The 15,420-nt window shown below is 51.0% G+C and overlaps 3 protein-coding genes and 1 long non-coding RNA gene across 5 annotated transcripts in view; 1 reads left to right on the top strand and 3 right to left on the bottom strand.

Annotated features, from left to right (window-relative positions):
* The window catches only part of HOXA2 (homeobox A2), a 17,865-nt gene extending 13,842 nt beyond the window's left edge, over window positions 1-4,023 (bottom strand). Inside the window, exon 1 of the mRNA XM_023753837.1 lies at window positions 3,893-4,023. Within this exon, the coding sequence (XP_023609605.1) occupies window positions 3,893-3,909 (17 nt within the window). The 5' untranslated portion in view covers window positions 3,910-4,023. The remainder of the gene's footprint in view (window positions 1-3,892) is intronic.
* Window positions 1-15,420, bottom strand: part of HOXA3 (homeobox A3) — a 45,175-nt gene that overhangs the window by 7,158 nt on the left and 22,597 nt on the right. The window contains exons 3-4 of one of the 2 annotated variants that reach the window (XM_023753835.1): window positions 12,277-12,455; window positions 11,055-11,221 (exon numbers count right to left, since the gene is read on the bottom strand). The gene's annotated coding sequence lies outside the window, so the exon portion shown is untranslated. The remainder of the gene's footprint in view (window positions 1-11,054; window positions 11,222-12,276; window positions 12,456-15,420) is intronic. The other variant, XM_023753836.1, reaches the window with a different exon arrangement.
* Window positions 108-2,434, top strand: LOC106697168. The gene is made up of 2 exons (XR_001348205.2): window positions 108-1,444; window positions 1,780-2,434. It is a non-coding gene; the product is annotated as an uncharacterized LOC106697168 (long non-coding RNA).
* Window positions 13,908-15,084, bottom strand: HOXA4 (homeobox A4; the record flags this gene model as incomplete). The annotated part of the gene is made up of 1 exon (XM_006109597.3): window positions 13,908-15,084. A coding segment is annotated over one exon (480 nt), but the record flags the coding sequence as incomplete, so codon positions are not given.

The following is a 15,420-nucleotide window of genomic DNA, read 5'->3' as shown; positions in this document are numbered from 1 at the left end:
TCGAGGGAGGATTAGCGGGCCAGCAGGAGGGGAGACCGAGGCGGCTGGGGCTGGGGCTGGCGGGCCGGCGTGGGGGATGGGGCTGAGCGAGGGGAGGGCCGGGAGCGAGGTGGGGAGCTCAGCGGCGGCGGGAGGAGGGCAGCCTCCCCCCCAAACCCCACGCCCTCCCTCTCCTCGCTCCTGGGCGTCACTAAAGTCCAGGAAAATTATGCTAATGAGGACAACGGGCTCTCACAAAGGGGTCTCTCGCCGGGTTCTATTTCTTAGGAAGCCGTTTGAGAAACCATGTCACCCTCTGCCCCAGACACTTCCAGTTGAGGGGCGAGGAGAACAAGAACCAGAGAGAGTCCCCCAGACTTCGGGCGGTTGCCCTCACCTGCCACCCCTAATCCAAGAACCACAAAGCCAATCTCTGGGGGGCTCGGATAGGGCCTCCTTTCTCGAGAGACCTCCCCACGAGCCTACAGGGCTGCCCGTGGTTGTTTCTAGGCAGAAACACTGAAATCCTGGCAGCCGGGAGCGAAGGAGCCGGGAGATGCACGGTGGGGGGCGGGCAAAGGGGCAGCCCCAGGCTCAGGTACGCACAAGGTTCCAGAAACCTGGGCCTCCAGCCCTTGTGTGCCGGGGTCACAGGACAAACATGCAGGTCACTCACAGGGAAGGACTGATAAAGCTCTGACCCCAACAGCCACCGGCATCCACGGTATCCACCCCCCACCCTAGTTAGTGGTACACAGGGAAGCTGAGCAGAGGAAAGGCCTGAATGTGCCCACAATATTTCCACAACTTTAAGGAGGATAGTCTCCCTCCCTCCATTGCCTCGCTCAACTCCCCAGATTCAGAAGTGAACCCTGCAAGGGTATGTGTGTGACAAAAAGGGAGAAATGGAGCTTTCGTGCAATTCTAAGGTGTCAACGGCCGGTCCTTCTCAAAGGAAGGTGTTAAAAATATAAGTAGTATGTTTAAACTGTCAGGGAGCCAAAGTGTCACCTTAGAGCAAAAACAAAGCCAAGGGAGAAGGGAGAAATCAAAAAGCACTCCGGGCCAGGGTGGCCTCATGCATACCAATGGTTTTTGTCATTTATGGCTGGGCAAGATTTATGACTCGGCGCCCCAAAGCTGTAAACAGAGCACAAAACAGCAAACACTTGCTCCTTATGGCATATTGCAGCAGCTCAACTTGAAAGGGGGAGCCGGGCCGCGTAGGAGGCGAGAGCCGGCCACAAAAATCCGCTCGGCGGCATTTTCTCTTCAAACTGTCCAGGTCCGATGTGGCATTTGAAGAAAGAAGGCGTGGGTCAATAATCAACCCGCACTTTCTCCTCCAAACTGCTGACGTGACTCTCACGCTTCTCAACTCAGCCAGCTGCCTGCAGGGACGGCCAGCTCTCTGTGAGACCTGCCAGGGAAGGGATGGCCCGGCCGCGGGATCGAGGGCACCGAGGTGAGGGCTGGAGCGCCCAGGGCGCACACCTTTCCACCAGCGCCAACACTGTGCTGGGCAAAATGCGGGGCTGGACCCGCCAAGCTGGGGAGCCGGGGAGCCGGGCAGCCGGGGAGAGCTGGGACAGGAACGGGGCGGGGGCCGGGTGGCTTCTGGGCGCGGGCTGCCGCGGGCAGAAGCGGGGTTCGGACCTCAAGGCTGGAGTCTGGCGCCTTGGGTTCAGGCCTCTCTGCTGAAATCCAAAGTGTTGGTTTTTGAAACAAGGCAGGTGAGGTGATTAAAAGATACTAATTTATAACAGCTAAAGGTCATTTTTTGTTTATTTTTTTTTAAAGAGAAAAATCCCTCCTGTCGATGTTCCATGGCCAGAAACTACCCTTGGCTGCTGCTGCTGTGTCCTTTCCAGGCAAATCCCGCAGCCATGCACCCGGCTCCACCAAAACCACTGAGGTTTTCTTTGCTAAGAAGACTCCATGGCTCCCCAAATTCCCCCCAAGTCCCCGTGCTCCCAGCCTCCCGCCCACAGGGACCAGAAGAAACCCTTTTCTCAGCACTAGAAGAATATTTGGAACAGCGAGGGCACGCTGCTGCCTTCTCAGGGGTCTGCTTGTGAAGTGTTTGAGAGGCCACCGTGGCTGGGAGCGCTGGCTGGGCAGCCAGGGACCAAGGTGAGGAAGGACTGTTGGCAAGAAGAGGCATCAAAACCCCCAAATGGGAGGGAAAGTTCATGAGGAAATACACTTGCCTGTGAGGGTGAGGCTGGCGCTGGGAGGGTGAAAAGGGGCTAAGCTTTCTTATAGCTACAGTTTAGCTGTAACAGAGTAGCTCTAGCTCTTTCCTTGGAGGAAAAGCCAACCGGTGCTCTGTATGTGGCTGTTGGTTTCCTCTCACTGTGCACACTTTTGTACAGAACCAGTTGGAGAGTCCTCCCTTAGATATTTATTCTGCTCGCTAGTACTGAAGCAACAATAAAAAGATGCCTTTAACAAACCTCTATTCCCTCTCTTGTTCTTTCTAGTGAAACTATATTATTTATGAGTCTTTAACTGGGTCAAAAATGCGCCAGAACTGGGTCATAAATCAAATGAAATGCTGACAAGTAATTGAACAGCAATTAAAGCTTACATTTTATTTCTAAGGGGTGTTTTAGAGCACTTGAAACGGCCTCAGTTAAACATGTTACTGCCGAGGCTGGCAGAGGGGGAGGGTGGAGCAGCCCTTCCATTCTAGGGAATAAATCCCACTCAAGTAGGGTAAGCTTCATTTGATTTTTTTCAAGTAGAAAGAAAAAATAAGATTTTTTTAAAAAAAGTCACGGGGCAAACCGGCTTTCTGACTGTTGGTAGGCACCCCTTTCTTCTGCTCAGAGAGCTCTGGGAGGGGAGGAAAGCGAAGTTTCCCTCACCTTTTCCTGGAGTTTCCATCTCTCCCAGGAGCGCTGGGTCCCCAAAGCCCAATTAGCTAGGGCTTTCCCAGTAATTTGGAAGCACACAGTTTCGCTCTCATCTGCCTCCATTCTGGCTGCAGCACATTTCTGGAGCTCGGAGGCCGGAGAAAAGTCTGCCTCTGCTTCCTGCGGACTCTGCCTCCGGACTCCCTCCAGCCCACAGTGCCCCGGCCAGTCCTCCCACTCTCCAGGCCCGCGGCGGGTGGCCAGGCCACCCTCGTTACCAAGCCCAAACCCAGCTCAGGCTCCCTCTTCCCTCTGTCTCCCCAACATTCGAATAACAGAGCTCTTGGGCACCCAGCACGCTGGCCACCCCAAGCCTCTCCTAAATCCGAGCTGTCCTTCTCCACCCCTACCGGGCAGAGGGTGTGCGGAGAAACAAAGGCGTGTTCTGGGGTCCAGCTCCTTCCATCCCGTGTGTGAGAAATCGCATTCTGCAACCCAGCACTGAACAAAGTGGCCTGAAGCATCATCAATAAAATGGCAGCGCATCTGCACACTCATTGATTTCCTTCTCCCAGCTGCTCCTGCTGCCCTGGTCAGCCCTAGCCCACCATCCCTCACCGGCAAACAGCAGCAATGGGGGGAGCAGCGATTCTCTTTCTCCTTCACTCAGCGTCCACCCCCTCCAGGCAGTGTTGCCTGGGAGAGCAGCGCTGGCCACCTTAACCTGCGTGGGCACTTCGGGACCCTCCCTCCGCCTGGGGCTCCGCTCGGGGTCTCAAGCCCCGCTGTAGTGGACAAAGCCACACTAGCACTGGAGGCTACCAGGCCCACCAATTAGCACCCAAGTGCCCCTTCCTTTACACCCCCCAGCACTTTTCAGGGAATTAAACTCAGTCTGAGGCGCTACTGGGGATCTTTCAAATGGTTTCGGTTCTAAAGGAGAAACAAAGGAAGAGATGGGCTGAGGGTCCTGTCCCTGAACCAGGGTCTCCTCGCCTGACCTTTGTCTCTCACAGCCATAACTCACTCTAGATATGAACAATCAACGGAAATACCTTAAAATAAATTCCATCCTCCTGGCGTGGCCTCGAGTCCCATCGGCTAGCTGGCCCAGAGCCGCTCCATGAGTGCTGAAAACTGCAACCCGCTAGGAGAGCACTCTCCGGAGAAGGGGAAGGAGAGGAGGAGGTGGGGGGGGGAGCCTCTCTGAAGTGAAGAGAATCTAGAAAACGTAATCACAGGCGAAGCCGGGGGGTCTCAGCTCCAAATGCCACAATAATGTGCTGTATTATGTGCTCACGGGGTCATACGTCAACTTAAATCCTTTTATTTGAAATAGGGAATCACTGAGGGAACTAGGTTTCCAAGCAGCACATTTAGCTTTGGGGGAGGGGAGGAGGGGGACCGTGACCAGCAGTAGGGAAGAGTTTTGTCTAGGGCAGTTAGATGCTGGGGGCATCTGCCCCGCCCCCCCCCCAACATGTGCCACACAAGGCCAGTTATCTCTCTTATATTTCTTTGCACTTGATACAAACATGAGAAAACAGCAATACTGTCCCCATTCTTAGAGGCCACGTAACTTTCCTTACAGTTTTCCACTCACAGACCTGCGGAACCCAGCACACCCAAGCACTCTCGCCTCTCTGGCCAGTACATCAAAAGTCAAGGCCCAGGCCCTGTTTCCAGAAGAAAACCCAGTAATGGTTGGCCTAGTCAGTTGACTCTCTCATGGCCTGCCATTGTATGGAATGTGCTAACACCCACGCCTTACACCACAGCCACTGTAGAAATGCAAAAGGCCCATAATTACCTGACAAAAGGCTAAAGTCCAGTTGCTTTTGTTCTGTTGGATGGGAGCCCCGTAGGAAATAGGTACTTGGCTCTAGAGTGGTGGGTGGATCAGAGTTTTGTAGAATCTGGAAGGACCCAGTGCCCGAGCCAAACCTGAACTTACACTTTTCCTCAGTGCATAGCGGAATGATACATGAAATTATAGGCTTCTAATGGAGAAAAACGTAAGGGGAAAGGATCTAATTGTCTTTGCAAGAAGAGAAAAAAAATTCCTAGCATCCCTTGAATTAACTAACCTACTGCAAGGTAATCTGGGACCCTTTCTGTTCACCCTCCCCTAAGACAACTCTGTGTCCACCAGCAGAAAATGAACTGGACCAACTCTTCTCAGGAGTAACCTGGCTGAAATAAATAAGACCACACACACACACACACACACACACACACACACACACCTGCCTTCTGCTTGGTGACAGTCTCCACTGATTTCAACATTTCACCCTCTCAGGAGCTAGCTAAAAACTTCCTCTTTTTGGATCTTAGTTTCTGAACTTGGGAATGCTCTGAGGTGGAGAGATCCTCATGTTATATTCTTTTGTTCCTGGAGAGCGGGTCTTCGGTTAGCTAGGCCTCTCTAAGCATGAGGACGAACTTGTAGCAGCTGCAGGAGGCTGTGCATGATTCTTCCCGCCCCTCCCCTCCTGGCCTGCAGGGGAACAGAGAGGCCTAGTGAGACTGTAAGGGCCTCAGGAAGGGGGCCTGCTCTTGAGGGTATCCAAATCAGAATGGCAATAAAAGGAGGAGACCTCACACCCCTTGGAAGGGAGCCTGCCCTAAGCTGGTGGCAGTATCAGTATTCCAATGAGGTTCTGCCTGTAGTATAGCTAGGAGAGAACCTCTATGTCACCTTTCCCAGCTCTGACCTAAGCCACAAGCCTAGAAGTATGCATCTAACATAAAAACCTGCTCTCTCAGGTTTGGGGGTGGTGGACAGGACCAAAAGCTGGTTTCCACAAAGCACTCCCCAAGGACTCAGACCAGAAACACACTGTCCTCTGCTCCTCTTACCCACCACCCCCAAATATTTTACACTGAGCTCTCCTGATAGCCTAGAAAGAACTTGGAAGTATTGCCTAGTTGTTGGTAAACTCCACTCTCCCCAACCAAAGTTTCTGCAGGGGCTTCAACTCAATGATGAGAAGGGGCCCCCTTCAGAACTTGCAGAACCGTCTGGAGCAAACTGAAATTCCCAAGGCCATAAATCAATGGGAGAAGTGTTTGGTGGTGCTTCAGAGAAATGCCTTAACACCAGCAAGGCCCAGAGGCATCTCAGCTCCAGCCAGGAGCCTCCATGCCGCTATTAACAGCCCAGTTAATGCTCCAACTGCTGTTTAACAATTAACATTACTGACCTGGGGTAGGATACGGTGATTTTGTGGGTTATAAAGGAACATATCTGAGGAAGTTTCAAGAAATTTAACTTTTGAGGTGAAAACAGCTTCCCCAAGAGAGAGCTTGGGCTGAGCAAGCCACCAGAGAACCCGCAGCTGAGAGTCCTCCTTCCCCACTCTGAAATCTGCTTTCCTGGAGCAAGGCTATGGGCCATTTAAACTCCCATTCCAGAGACCAAGAGTGAAGATGCTCAAGTATCTAGGCACAGGCTGGGAGGTCCAGCTGCCAGTACCGCTCCATTCACTCTCTCAGCCCCTAACCTGGCAAGCCTGGGCTGGGGACACATGCCCTGGATCCAGGCCACCAGAGCCAAAATAGGCAGAAAGTTGTCTAGGAAGGAGCAGGTGACTCAGGATGCAGAGCTTTAGTCAATATTTGCAAGGCTGTTGGCAGATTAGATATATCTGTATTCAAACACTGCAATCTGATTTCTCTGTCAAAAATACACTTAACATGTTTCTCCCCTTAGTTAACTCTAGTGGTTTTTCTACTCAGCGTCAGGTTAGGCCCTCTTAGCCCACTTTTCTTTGGTGGAGGTTATAGATCATTATTTAACATGAGATATTTCCTGTGGGTGCAACTGCACTACAAATGGGCTCCAAGTTCTCTGGACACACACGAATGTGTATATCACTTTATACACATGGTCTCAAACTCCTGCAACTGTTTATACACGCAATGATAGTGTTGTGTGCAGAGATGCAAATCAAATGTTCACACTGAGTGGCAAATTCCTGAAATGCTCTGTCTATACTTGATATAAATAGACATACAGTAGCTGAGAAAGTAACCCAACTTTACTATTGCTCTGTTTACTTCCTAGCTAATAAAATAAGAATTGTATCTAAAACACCATATCAGCCGTAGAGCATCTCCAACAGCATGTTGCAATAAATTAGCAACCTAGTCTCTATTTGGGGAGAAAATTTTAGGAAAGACTGAGGCCTAGGGAATAGAAAACAAAATCTCAGAAAACTTTTTAAAACAAGTAATTCCTCAAAGAACAAAGCAAACCCATTCCTTCATACCAAGCTTCGGGAAGCTATTCCAGCAGCCCCTCCCCCAAATAGGCACGAAATTTATGGATCTTTTACAAGGTAATAAACCACAGTAATTACCTCCCTGCATCCCAAACTAAGAGAACAAATTAAGCCAGAACTGGAAAAGAATTTTAAAGAGTTTTCCCTTGTTCCAAAGAGGAAAATAAAACGCTGAGATAGAAAACCTGTGCTTTTCCTCTAGGAAGAACAGCGGGTCAGCCTGGCTAAAGGAACCTGCGACAGTCTATACTTCGGAAATACAGCAACTTCCCTCTCGCCACGGAAAAGCAAAAGGACCAGAGACACTGCGAGGCAACGAGCCCAGTTTCCTCCATGCAGAGCTGGATTAACCACAATTTCCGAACTCACAGTCTCCGCAGGCGCCGCCAATAGTGGACAAGTAGAGCGGCCCACGCAGCGGCCACCGCCTCCGTGGCCTCTACTGGCTTTTGCCCTGCTGTTCCATGTAGCGATTTGTTTGGAACTTGCTGGAAGAAACAAATACATCCTTCTCACACCCCCGCCCCCCAAGCACATACATCTTTGGTCTCTGCGACCCACCGCGCTTTCTGCAGAACGCCGGCTTTTGCGGGCTCTTTGTCTGCCTGAAGCCTTGCATTCGCGGAACTTACAGCTGAAAATAACCCAGCTCCAAAACTCTTCCGAAGTTAAATATTGACCAGAGCCTCTTTCCCAGGGCTGCAGCTGCCTGGGAGAGCAAACTCCCGCCAGAGGCCCGGTGCAAAGCCCCAAGCGGTGACGAGTGTGGGCGCAGCGCTTACCTCCAAAGATATTTAAGACTGAACCCCGAATTGTCTCCAACTCCGGAGCGCTCAGGGAATCGCCTTTTCCGGTGTCCCGGCGCTCTGCGGATAAATAAACAGCAGAGGGTGAACGGTGGCTGTGAAGGAAGGGAGTCGGAGGACCGGAGTTGGAAGCGCGGCCGTTCCGGGCGCCAGGGTGGCCCCCGGGGTGACGCGGACACGGAGGAGTCGCCAGGGCATTCGTCCATGCGGCACACTCATTGCTCGAAAGGTTCCCGTCTACAAATGGCCTGAAGATGGTGATTTATTTTTGTAAAATAAATACATACTCCATCTCCGCACCCACACTCTTCCTTTTCTTTCTTTATATAGGGGGCGGGCAGGGGGAAGGGGGAAGAAAATGGACGAGGCGGAGCGAGATGGGAAGGTGGAAGGGGCTTTGCCGCGGGAGCCTGCTCTGCTCCGAGAGCTCCTCACGCACCTCAGCTTGGGGAATGTGAACGCGCGCTTTATTTTCTTTTGCTAACAAAGGGAAGCCTTGTCTGGGAGCGCTCAATCACAGACTCTCCCAAAACCTCGCTAATAGTGTTCATTTCTGTTTGGCGCGAAATCAAACTCCAGCTCAGCCCATAGGCCACGGGCAGCCTTGAGAGGTTTTGTATTTTGGTTCATTCAAGCCCTGGGCGCGTCACTTCTCTGCCCCAGTGGGCTGCCCAGTCCCTCACTGCAGGCCAGCTATGGCTGCTGGAAATAGGGGGAAACTGGGAAGGATGTGGGCTGGGACAATACCCAAATCGAGGGGCCCTATCCAGCCTCACCTTGCACAGTGGGGACAAGCTCCTAGATGCCCTAATTCTGCTACCACCGTCTCTCTCAAGATATCTGCAACCCCTCTCTTGCTCTCTAGCTAGCAAAAGGTCAGCCAACTTGAGGGGTATGGGAAGACGCTGGGGAAGAGGCGAGAATCGTCCTAGTCAATGAGCTCTGGCTTGGAGAACTTCTCCGCTGGGCTGGCACTCTGCCAAGTGGATTGCTTCCACAGCCCTGTCCCTGCCCCACTACCCCTTCACCCAAACCCACATAGCCTCCCACACTCTGGCCTGCCCCAAACCAGCCCTCAATGGCTGTCTCGCATCCATGCAATCCTGCTGATAGTACCAGGAGCAGCTACCAAATACCTGGCAGGTCCCCTGACCCCCACCCAGGCTTCCCAGCCCCCTAGCACACTAAACAAGTGGCCGCACACCTGAAGCTGGCTGCCCTCAGCCACCACCGCCCCGACCGCAGCCCCCACCCTCCACCAGGCACTGGGGACTCAGAACCCATGCTGGGCCCCTTTCTCTTGTTCAAACTTGCCCTCTGTGTCTCCAAAGGCAGTGCCCCTGTGGCCTTGGAGCTCCTGGCATGACCCTGAGTGAGGTGGAGCTTAGCCATACAGCACGTTGCCACTCAACTTCATCCCAGAAAGATCTGCTATGCCACCATCTGCCAAGCCACCCCCACTCGGCGACGCTTAGGAGTATTGTAATTATTATGGTTATTATTATTGTTGCTATTTCCTTATCCCCAAGTCAAATATTCATGGCTGCTGTTCCCCATAAATCGTTCAGGCTAATGAGTCACAAAGAGATGTTGCCCAGGTCTCTCCCTCGCAATGGCCGCCGCCGCTGCTGTGGCCTCTCTCGGTGGTGTTTTTGGCGCTCCCTTGCTCCCTCGCTCGCTCGCCCCGGCGCGGGTGATTTATGAACACCGGGAAAATTGAACAAAGCCGCGCGCCTGTCCTGTGGTATCTCTGCAGCCTTCCCCGGTGTGAATCAGAACATTACCAACTGTCTGCGCATCCGTCCCACTTCATCACCAAAGCCAGGCTACGACCGCAGAAAACCCGAGCTCCAACTCACATTTCCCCGGCCGCGGTGCACTCCCAGGACTCGCAGAAACCCTGCAGAAAGAGCTCCCAGACCCAGCATGGGCCCGCCAGCTGGGTTCTCCCCGTGAAGGGCTCTCTCCGACCCTCTTGAAGGAGTTAAAAGCCTTTAGAAATAAATCCTGACGGTGTGTGTTTTAAAAAATCAAATAGGAAGTTGGGGGTCTTACTTCTGAGAGAGTCATTCCTAGTGAGGCCCTGCTGACTCCATCCATTCTTGACGATCGGCATTAATTATTTAATGAGTCACGTGACCCCCCAGGATTACAATTTCAATTTCTCCCTGGAACAGGCCTTACACCTTTATCTGCTGCCACCAGGGTCCTTGGTTGGCTTTTTAGTTCCCAGACCTCCAGAATGCAGACCCCCTTGCGCAGCTCTGGGGCAAGGGAACCCCCATGGAAATTCCAGGGCAAGCATAGCAGAATGAGTCCGTCTGGAACTATGAGAATTGTAGACAGTGGGGTGTCCACTGCTCTCCCAGGCACCCTGACCCTGACATCTGTTACCTCCTGAGCTCAGAGGTCAGCCCACCTATCTCAGCACCCTTCTAACCTGGAGAAGCACACCTGTGGCCCTTCATGTCCAGTGTGAACGCAGACTCATTGGCCTTCTGCCAAGGAAAGATGCCTGTGCACTTACCCCTATCCAAGGGTGGGACCAAATCTACAACTCATTAACATAAAGAAAAATGGGAGGGGGAGCATTTAGCTGCCTCAGTTTCCTCATCATCAGTAAACTAAGATGGGACCAAAATGGCCTCCAGATCTCTTTTTCCTAAGATATTCTTTCAATCTGGGATCTCTTTTACCCCCAGAAATCAATTCCAGAGAGACTGGGGCTGACCTGAAAGGGGGCAGGGGTTACTCCATAGGTTTGGGGCCTTGAGAATAAGACTTGACAGAGTTCCAAGACAGAAATTTCAGATGAGAATATTTCACAACAGCCCCAGCAGCCTCCTAGGTGCTATCAAAGAGTTAGAACACAGGTCTCTCTTCTTCCTCCTATTTTTTCCAGCCCATACTCTTTCAGCCTCCTATTTTTTCCAGCCCATACTCTTTCAGAGAAGAAGCAGCGTTAGTCTTGGGTCCGTACATAATACAGAGAGGAGCAACCACTGGAGGGGCAGCGGTTGGGCAGGGTGAGCCTGTGCGCTCAAAGAGAGGACCTCACCTGGGCTAGGGATGCAGACCAATAGAGGACCTCACCTGGGCTAGGGATGCAGACCAATAGAGGACCTCACCTGGGCTAGGGATGCAGACCAAGAGAATGTCACGAACAGCTTTTTGCTTGCACCGAGTCCACTCATTCAAATGGGAAGCCCCAGGTCTCTGTTTGCTACATTGATTCTTGGAGTTTTTTCTTTCTTTCCATTCTAAAGAATGGTTGATCTGTTTCCATGTTAAACTGCTGGAGGGAAGGCAGTGGTGGGTGAGAACAGCACAGTTTGGTAGCTTAGGGAAGCAGGGAGAGAGAGGAGGAGGCTTGGTGATACCCACCCCATGGGGAGGGGCTGAGAGGTGGAGGAGGATGTGGACACCCTGTGACAGCTGAATATAAAGTCAGAGATGCTGTGCAGAGGGCCCACTCCCCATATATCTAGGTAATCTTCCCATGAGCTCCATCCTGGGTATTAAGTACTCTACTCTGCCTGTCACAGTTGAATTCCTGCTGTAATAAAACACCGGGTATATCGTAGATTTCAGCAAAACTAGGAAAGAGAGCCTGCAAAGTGCCATTTTTCTTCAGGGGGGAGACTCTTAAGTACTTAATTCAAACTGTGACCATTAAAGTGTCTCCTATCCGATTTAGGTTGATTTCAGATGTTGACAAAACTTTTATCTCTCCAGAGTCATGCACAGCTTGGCTATGTGACTAAAGCAGATGAGTGTGTGTTAGAGGGAAGGAGAGAGAAAGAGAGAAAGGAAAGAAGAGGAGAGCCTGTGTAAGGGTCATTTTGGCAGCAGAAGTATAGAGCTCACACAAAATACTACTGTCTTTAAAGGTCAAGGGTTTGAGGGGCCAATAGAGTTTGCTTTTAAAAAAACAACAATTAATGAGATAGAAAATTTGTCCTCTGGGTGAACTCTTATGGTTGCCCTAGCAAAGGGCAGACAATGCGCGATTTTGAAGCACAAAGTGGGATTTTCTAAGCTGTTATAACAAGCTCCTTTAAAAGACCAAATCTGAAACAGGCAAAACACTAAAGAAATGGCACAATCATCTGGATCATTTGGGAGCATTTTGACTTGGTAAAACTTACCAATACCTTAATAATCAACACACTTTGGGTAAAAATTCCATTTTGCACTGGAATATAAACACACACACACACACACACACACACACATCTCCATCCTTTCTCTTCATTACCCCTTTTAGCCCCATACAACTGCCTCTAGTATGTAGCTAATTAATGCTCTCATCCGCTTCCTCTACTACAAAGGAGAAATATAAGAATTTACCTTAATTGATGACAATCTGCCATGTGAGGTTTTGCTGCTTGACACTCAATTTCCACCAAGAGTCTAGGCATTTTTTGAGCAGACAGGCAAGATGCTGGTCTTTGCCCGAGACCACGTTATTTGCAAGAAGATCCCTTGCTTCTCCACAGACTTTTCCCAGAGAATGCCTTTCAGAATTGCTGTTGAATTACAAAGAAGTATTTATTGTATGAGGTGATTAATGATTCCTGGGAAAATTGCTATTTTCAGCGTGATTTAATTTCGTTTTACAAGTGCGTGTAGTAGAGGAAGGGTTAATAAGTCTCAGCAGCAGATGCAGTGACTCTAGAGATCCCTGGCACTCGTTCACACCTTATAAAATGCACTTTATGCCAGGTTTGGCCTGCCTGGGGTAGGCGGGCACTTGATTGCCCCTGAGTTTTCTTGGGGAGAGATGGAGGCCCCTCTGAGACTGGGATCCATCACTTCCCTCTCAGATCTGGTTTGTTCATAGGTAGACAGCAGCTTGCCCCTGCCTGTATTACACACAGGCAGTAGAGTAACAGCACTGACCACTGCCCCAGGGTTCACCACTGAGGGGAAAATGTGTTTAAAACTCCTCCGTTATTGCAGAGGTAGGTGAGCGCCCCCTCCCATCTCTGCTAAAATTATTACATGAACTAAACATTGCCCTCAGTCAAGGCCAAGTGACAATTCTAATATTCTGGGGCTAGTGTGTGTTGTTGTGTTTTTTTGTATCTTGTCCCTTCAGTGACAACCAAGTCCAAATTCTCTTGACTGATTAGTAAATCAGTAAACAAATGCTAGAGTTATGGAGATTGTGAAGCAGATTTTATTTTCAACCTTTTCAATCTAGGTCTCTAGGTTGGGCAGAAAAATCTGGGAGCATTTGAGGCAAGTGACCCTAGTTCAGAGTTTGGCTTTCTTCCAGTGTTGAATACTCCCAGGTCTACCTTGCTTTGGGGTGCAATTTAGGGTGTCATTAAGCCTTTTATTTCCTCAGAAGAAACTCTGGAGGGTGTACTGGGAAAATCCAGTTTACTTTAAAATTTCTTGCTTCAAAAAAGAAAGAACATAAGAAAGAAGCAAACAAATAAAAATTCCCAAGCTATGGTTAGCGAAGAGAGCCTTCAAAACAGCAAAGAAACAAAAAGCAACCTCAACCCTTTACACAAACTATTTTTTATCTCCAGGGAAACAGGCAGATGAAGTGCGAAGGTGCCATAAATACCAGAGGGACCACTGCTTTCCAAGTGTGCTCAGAGTTCAGCCAGCAGAGCAGCTGCAGCAACTCCTGGGCCCGCAGCACTGCACGGTTTCACCTTTCATTGCACAGAAGGACACGTTTCTGTGCCTTACAGAGACTTGAAGCCTGACAGCCTGGCCAAGTTTGGGAAGAAGAAGGAGCCCTCTCAGAGCTCAAGAGCCTTCATGCCCTTTGGAACTTTTCCCACCGTGGGTCAAACTTGACAAGAGTTCAGCTCAAGTTGAACACACTCACACACATTACATGAGCAGCCAGAATCCAAGTGAACACAACTCGAGCCATCTACAAGATTTCCTCCTAGGCAAGGTCAAGCACTTCAATCCAGAGCACTTTTTTTTTAAATTAAAAGTAGGAAACACACAAATGTGTTTTAGAACTTTAATGTTTTTTGAAACAGAGTTTATTCTCAGCAAGGCTTTCTATATAGCCATACCACGATGTGTACAGTTGGACATGGGTCTAAATGCACTCCCCTCTCCCCGAAGATTGTGCCTCGGAATAAGACAACAATATCTCTACAACAATATTTTAAATAAATGCAAGGAAGGGAAACTATTGTGTCACATCTACCATCGAGGTCTATACATTTGGAGAATTAAATAATCCTGTGAGGTCCACAATGTCTACTCATGTAGTATTCAGTTCAAGACAAGCTTGTATGAGCTGCCTTAATGAGGGAGGGGAGACAAGGAAGGTAGGAAAGGGTCTGTTTTCTTCTGTTTGCAACAAATATACATACACAGGTCCTTCCGCCGTCTCAAAAGTATGTGATGCCAAGTGGTCCTTCTCAGGTACCCAACCCTGGCAGCCTTCCTTAGGCCGGCAGGTTGCTCCACCAGCCAGCATCCTGGCCACTGGCCTCTCTTGGGTGGCAACCAGCACACACTCTTACCAGGAGAATGTCCTCTTCTTTTTATTACACTTTTCATCAAGTTGGGTTTTGTTTTGGGGTCTGTTGTGGTCCCGACAGATGGACGGACGGGGAGGGGTGGATGGGGAAAGGGGCAGAAGAGAGGAGAAACGCAGAGGAGGGAAAGAAACGGGTCTAGATCTCCAGGAGATTATATGGAGGAGGGGATGGGCGTGGAGGCACCCTGGTGGGGGTGGGGGTGGGGGTGGGGGTGCGGGTTTGGGTGGGGGCTCTGAGTCTGTGCTTTCCCCGGCAGGCCTGCGGAGGAGGAGGAGGCCGAGGCCGAGTTGGAGGACCGCATCTTAGTGTTGGGCAGTTTGTGGTCTTTCTTCCACTTCATCCTCCGGTTCTGAAACCAGATCTTGACCTGCCGCTCGGACAGGCAGAGCGCGTGGGCGATCTCGATGCGGCGGCGCCGGGTCAGGTAGCGGTTAAAGTGGAACTCCTTCTCCAGCTCCAGCACCTGCTGCCGGGTGTAGGCGGTCCGGGAGCGCTTGGGCTCCCCTCCGTGATACCCGGGGTTCACTGAGAGCCCAGAACCCCGAGGGGAGAGCCAGCCGAGGCGGAGGGAGTGGAAGGAGCGGGGAAGGAGGAGGAGAGAGAAGGTGGGGTGGGGAAGAGCAAGGGGACATCATCATTATCTAATAACCTGACACCAAGTTCACGCAAGATACATAAAACGGCACCGAAAGTGTTTCACGGGCTATTGACAACGGGGAGCACCCGGGAGCCATCAGGACCGGAGCTGGGCCTCGGGGCTGCAGAAAAGCTTCAAAGACACATGGCCCGGAGCCGCTGCCAGGGCCGCGGAATTTATGGGGGCGGTAATTGCGGCCCTAACCGTGCGGCGTCTCGTAAATCTCCCCATAAAGGGACCCCGGGTACAAAAGGGTTCCCACACTGGGCCCGGGCTGCGGGCGCGCAGCACCCGCACCCACTGCAGCTGGGGCCGCCGGGGCTCCCCTCC

Source organism: Myotis lucifugus, unplaced genomic scaffold (assembly GCF_000147115.1).
Source record: "Myotis lucifugus unplaced genomic scaffold, Myoluc2.0 scaffold_52, whole genome shotgun sequence".
Taxonomy (NCBI): Eukaryota; Metazoa; Chordata; class Mammalia; order Chiroptera; family Vespertilionidae; genus Myotis; species Myotis lucifugus.
Note: the sequence above shows the minus strand (reverse complement) of the source record. Positions and strands in the feature narration are given on the sequence as shown.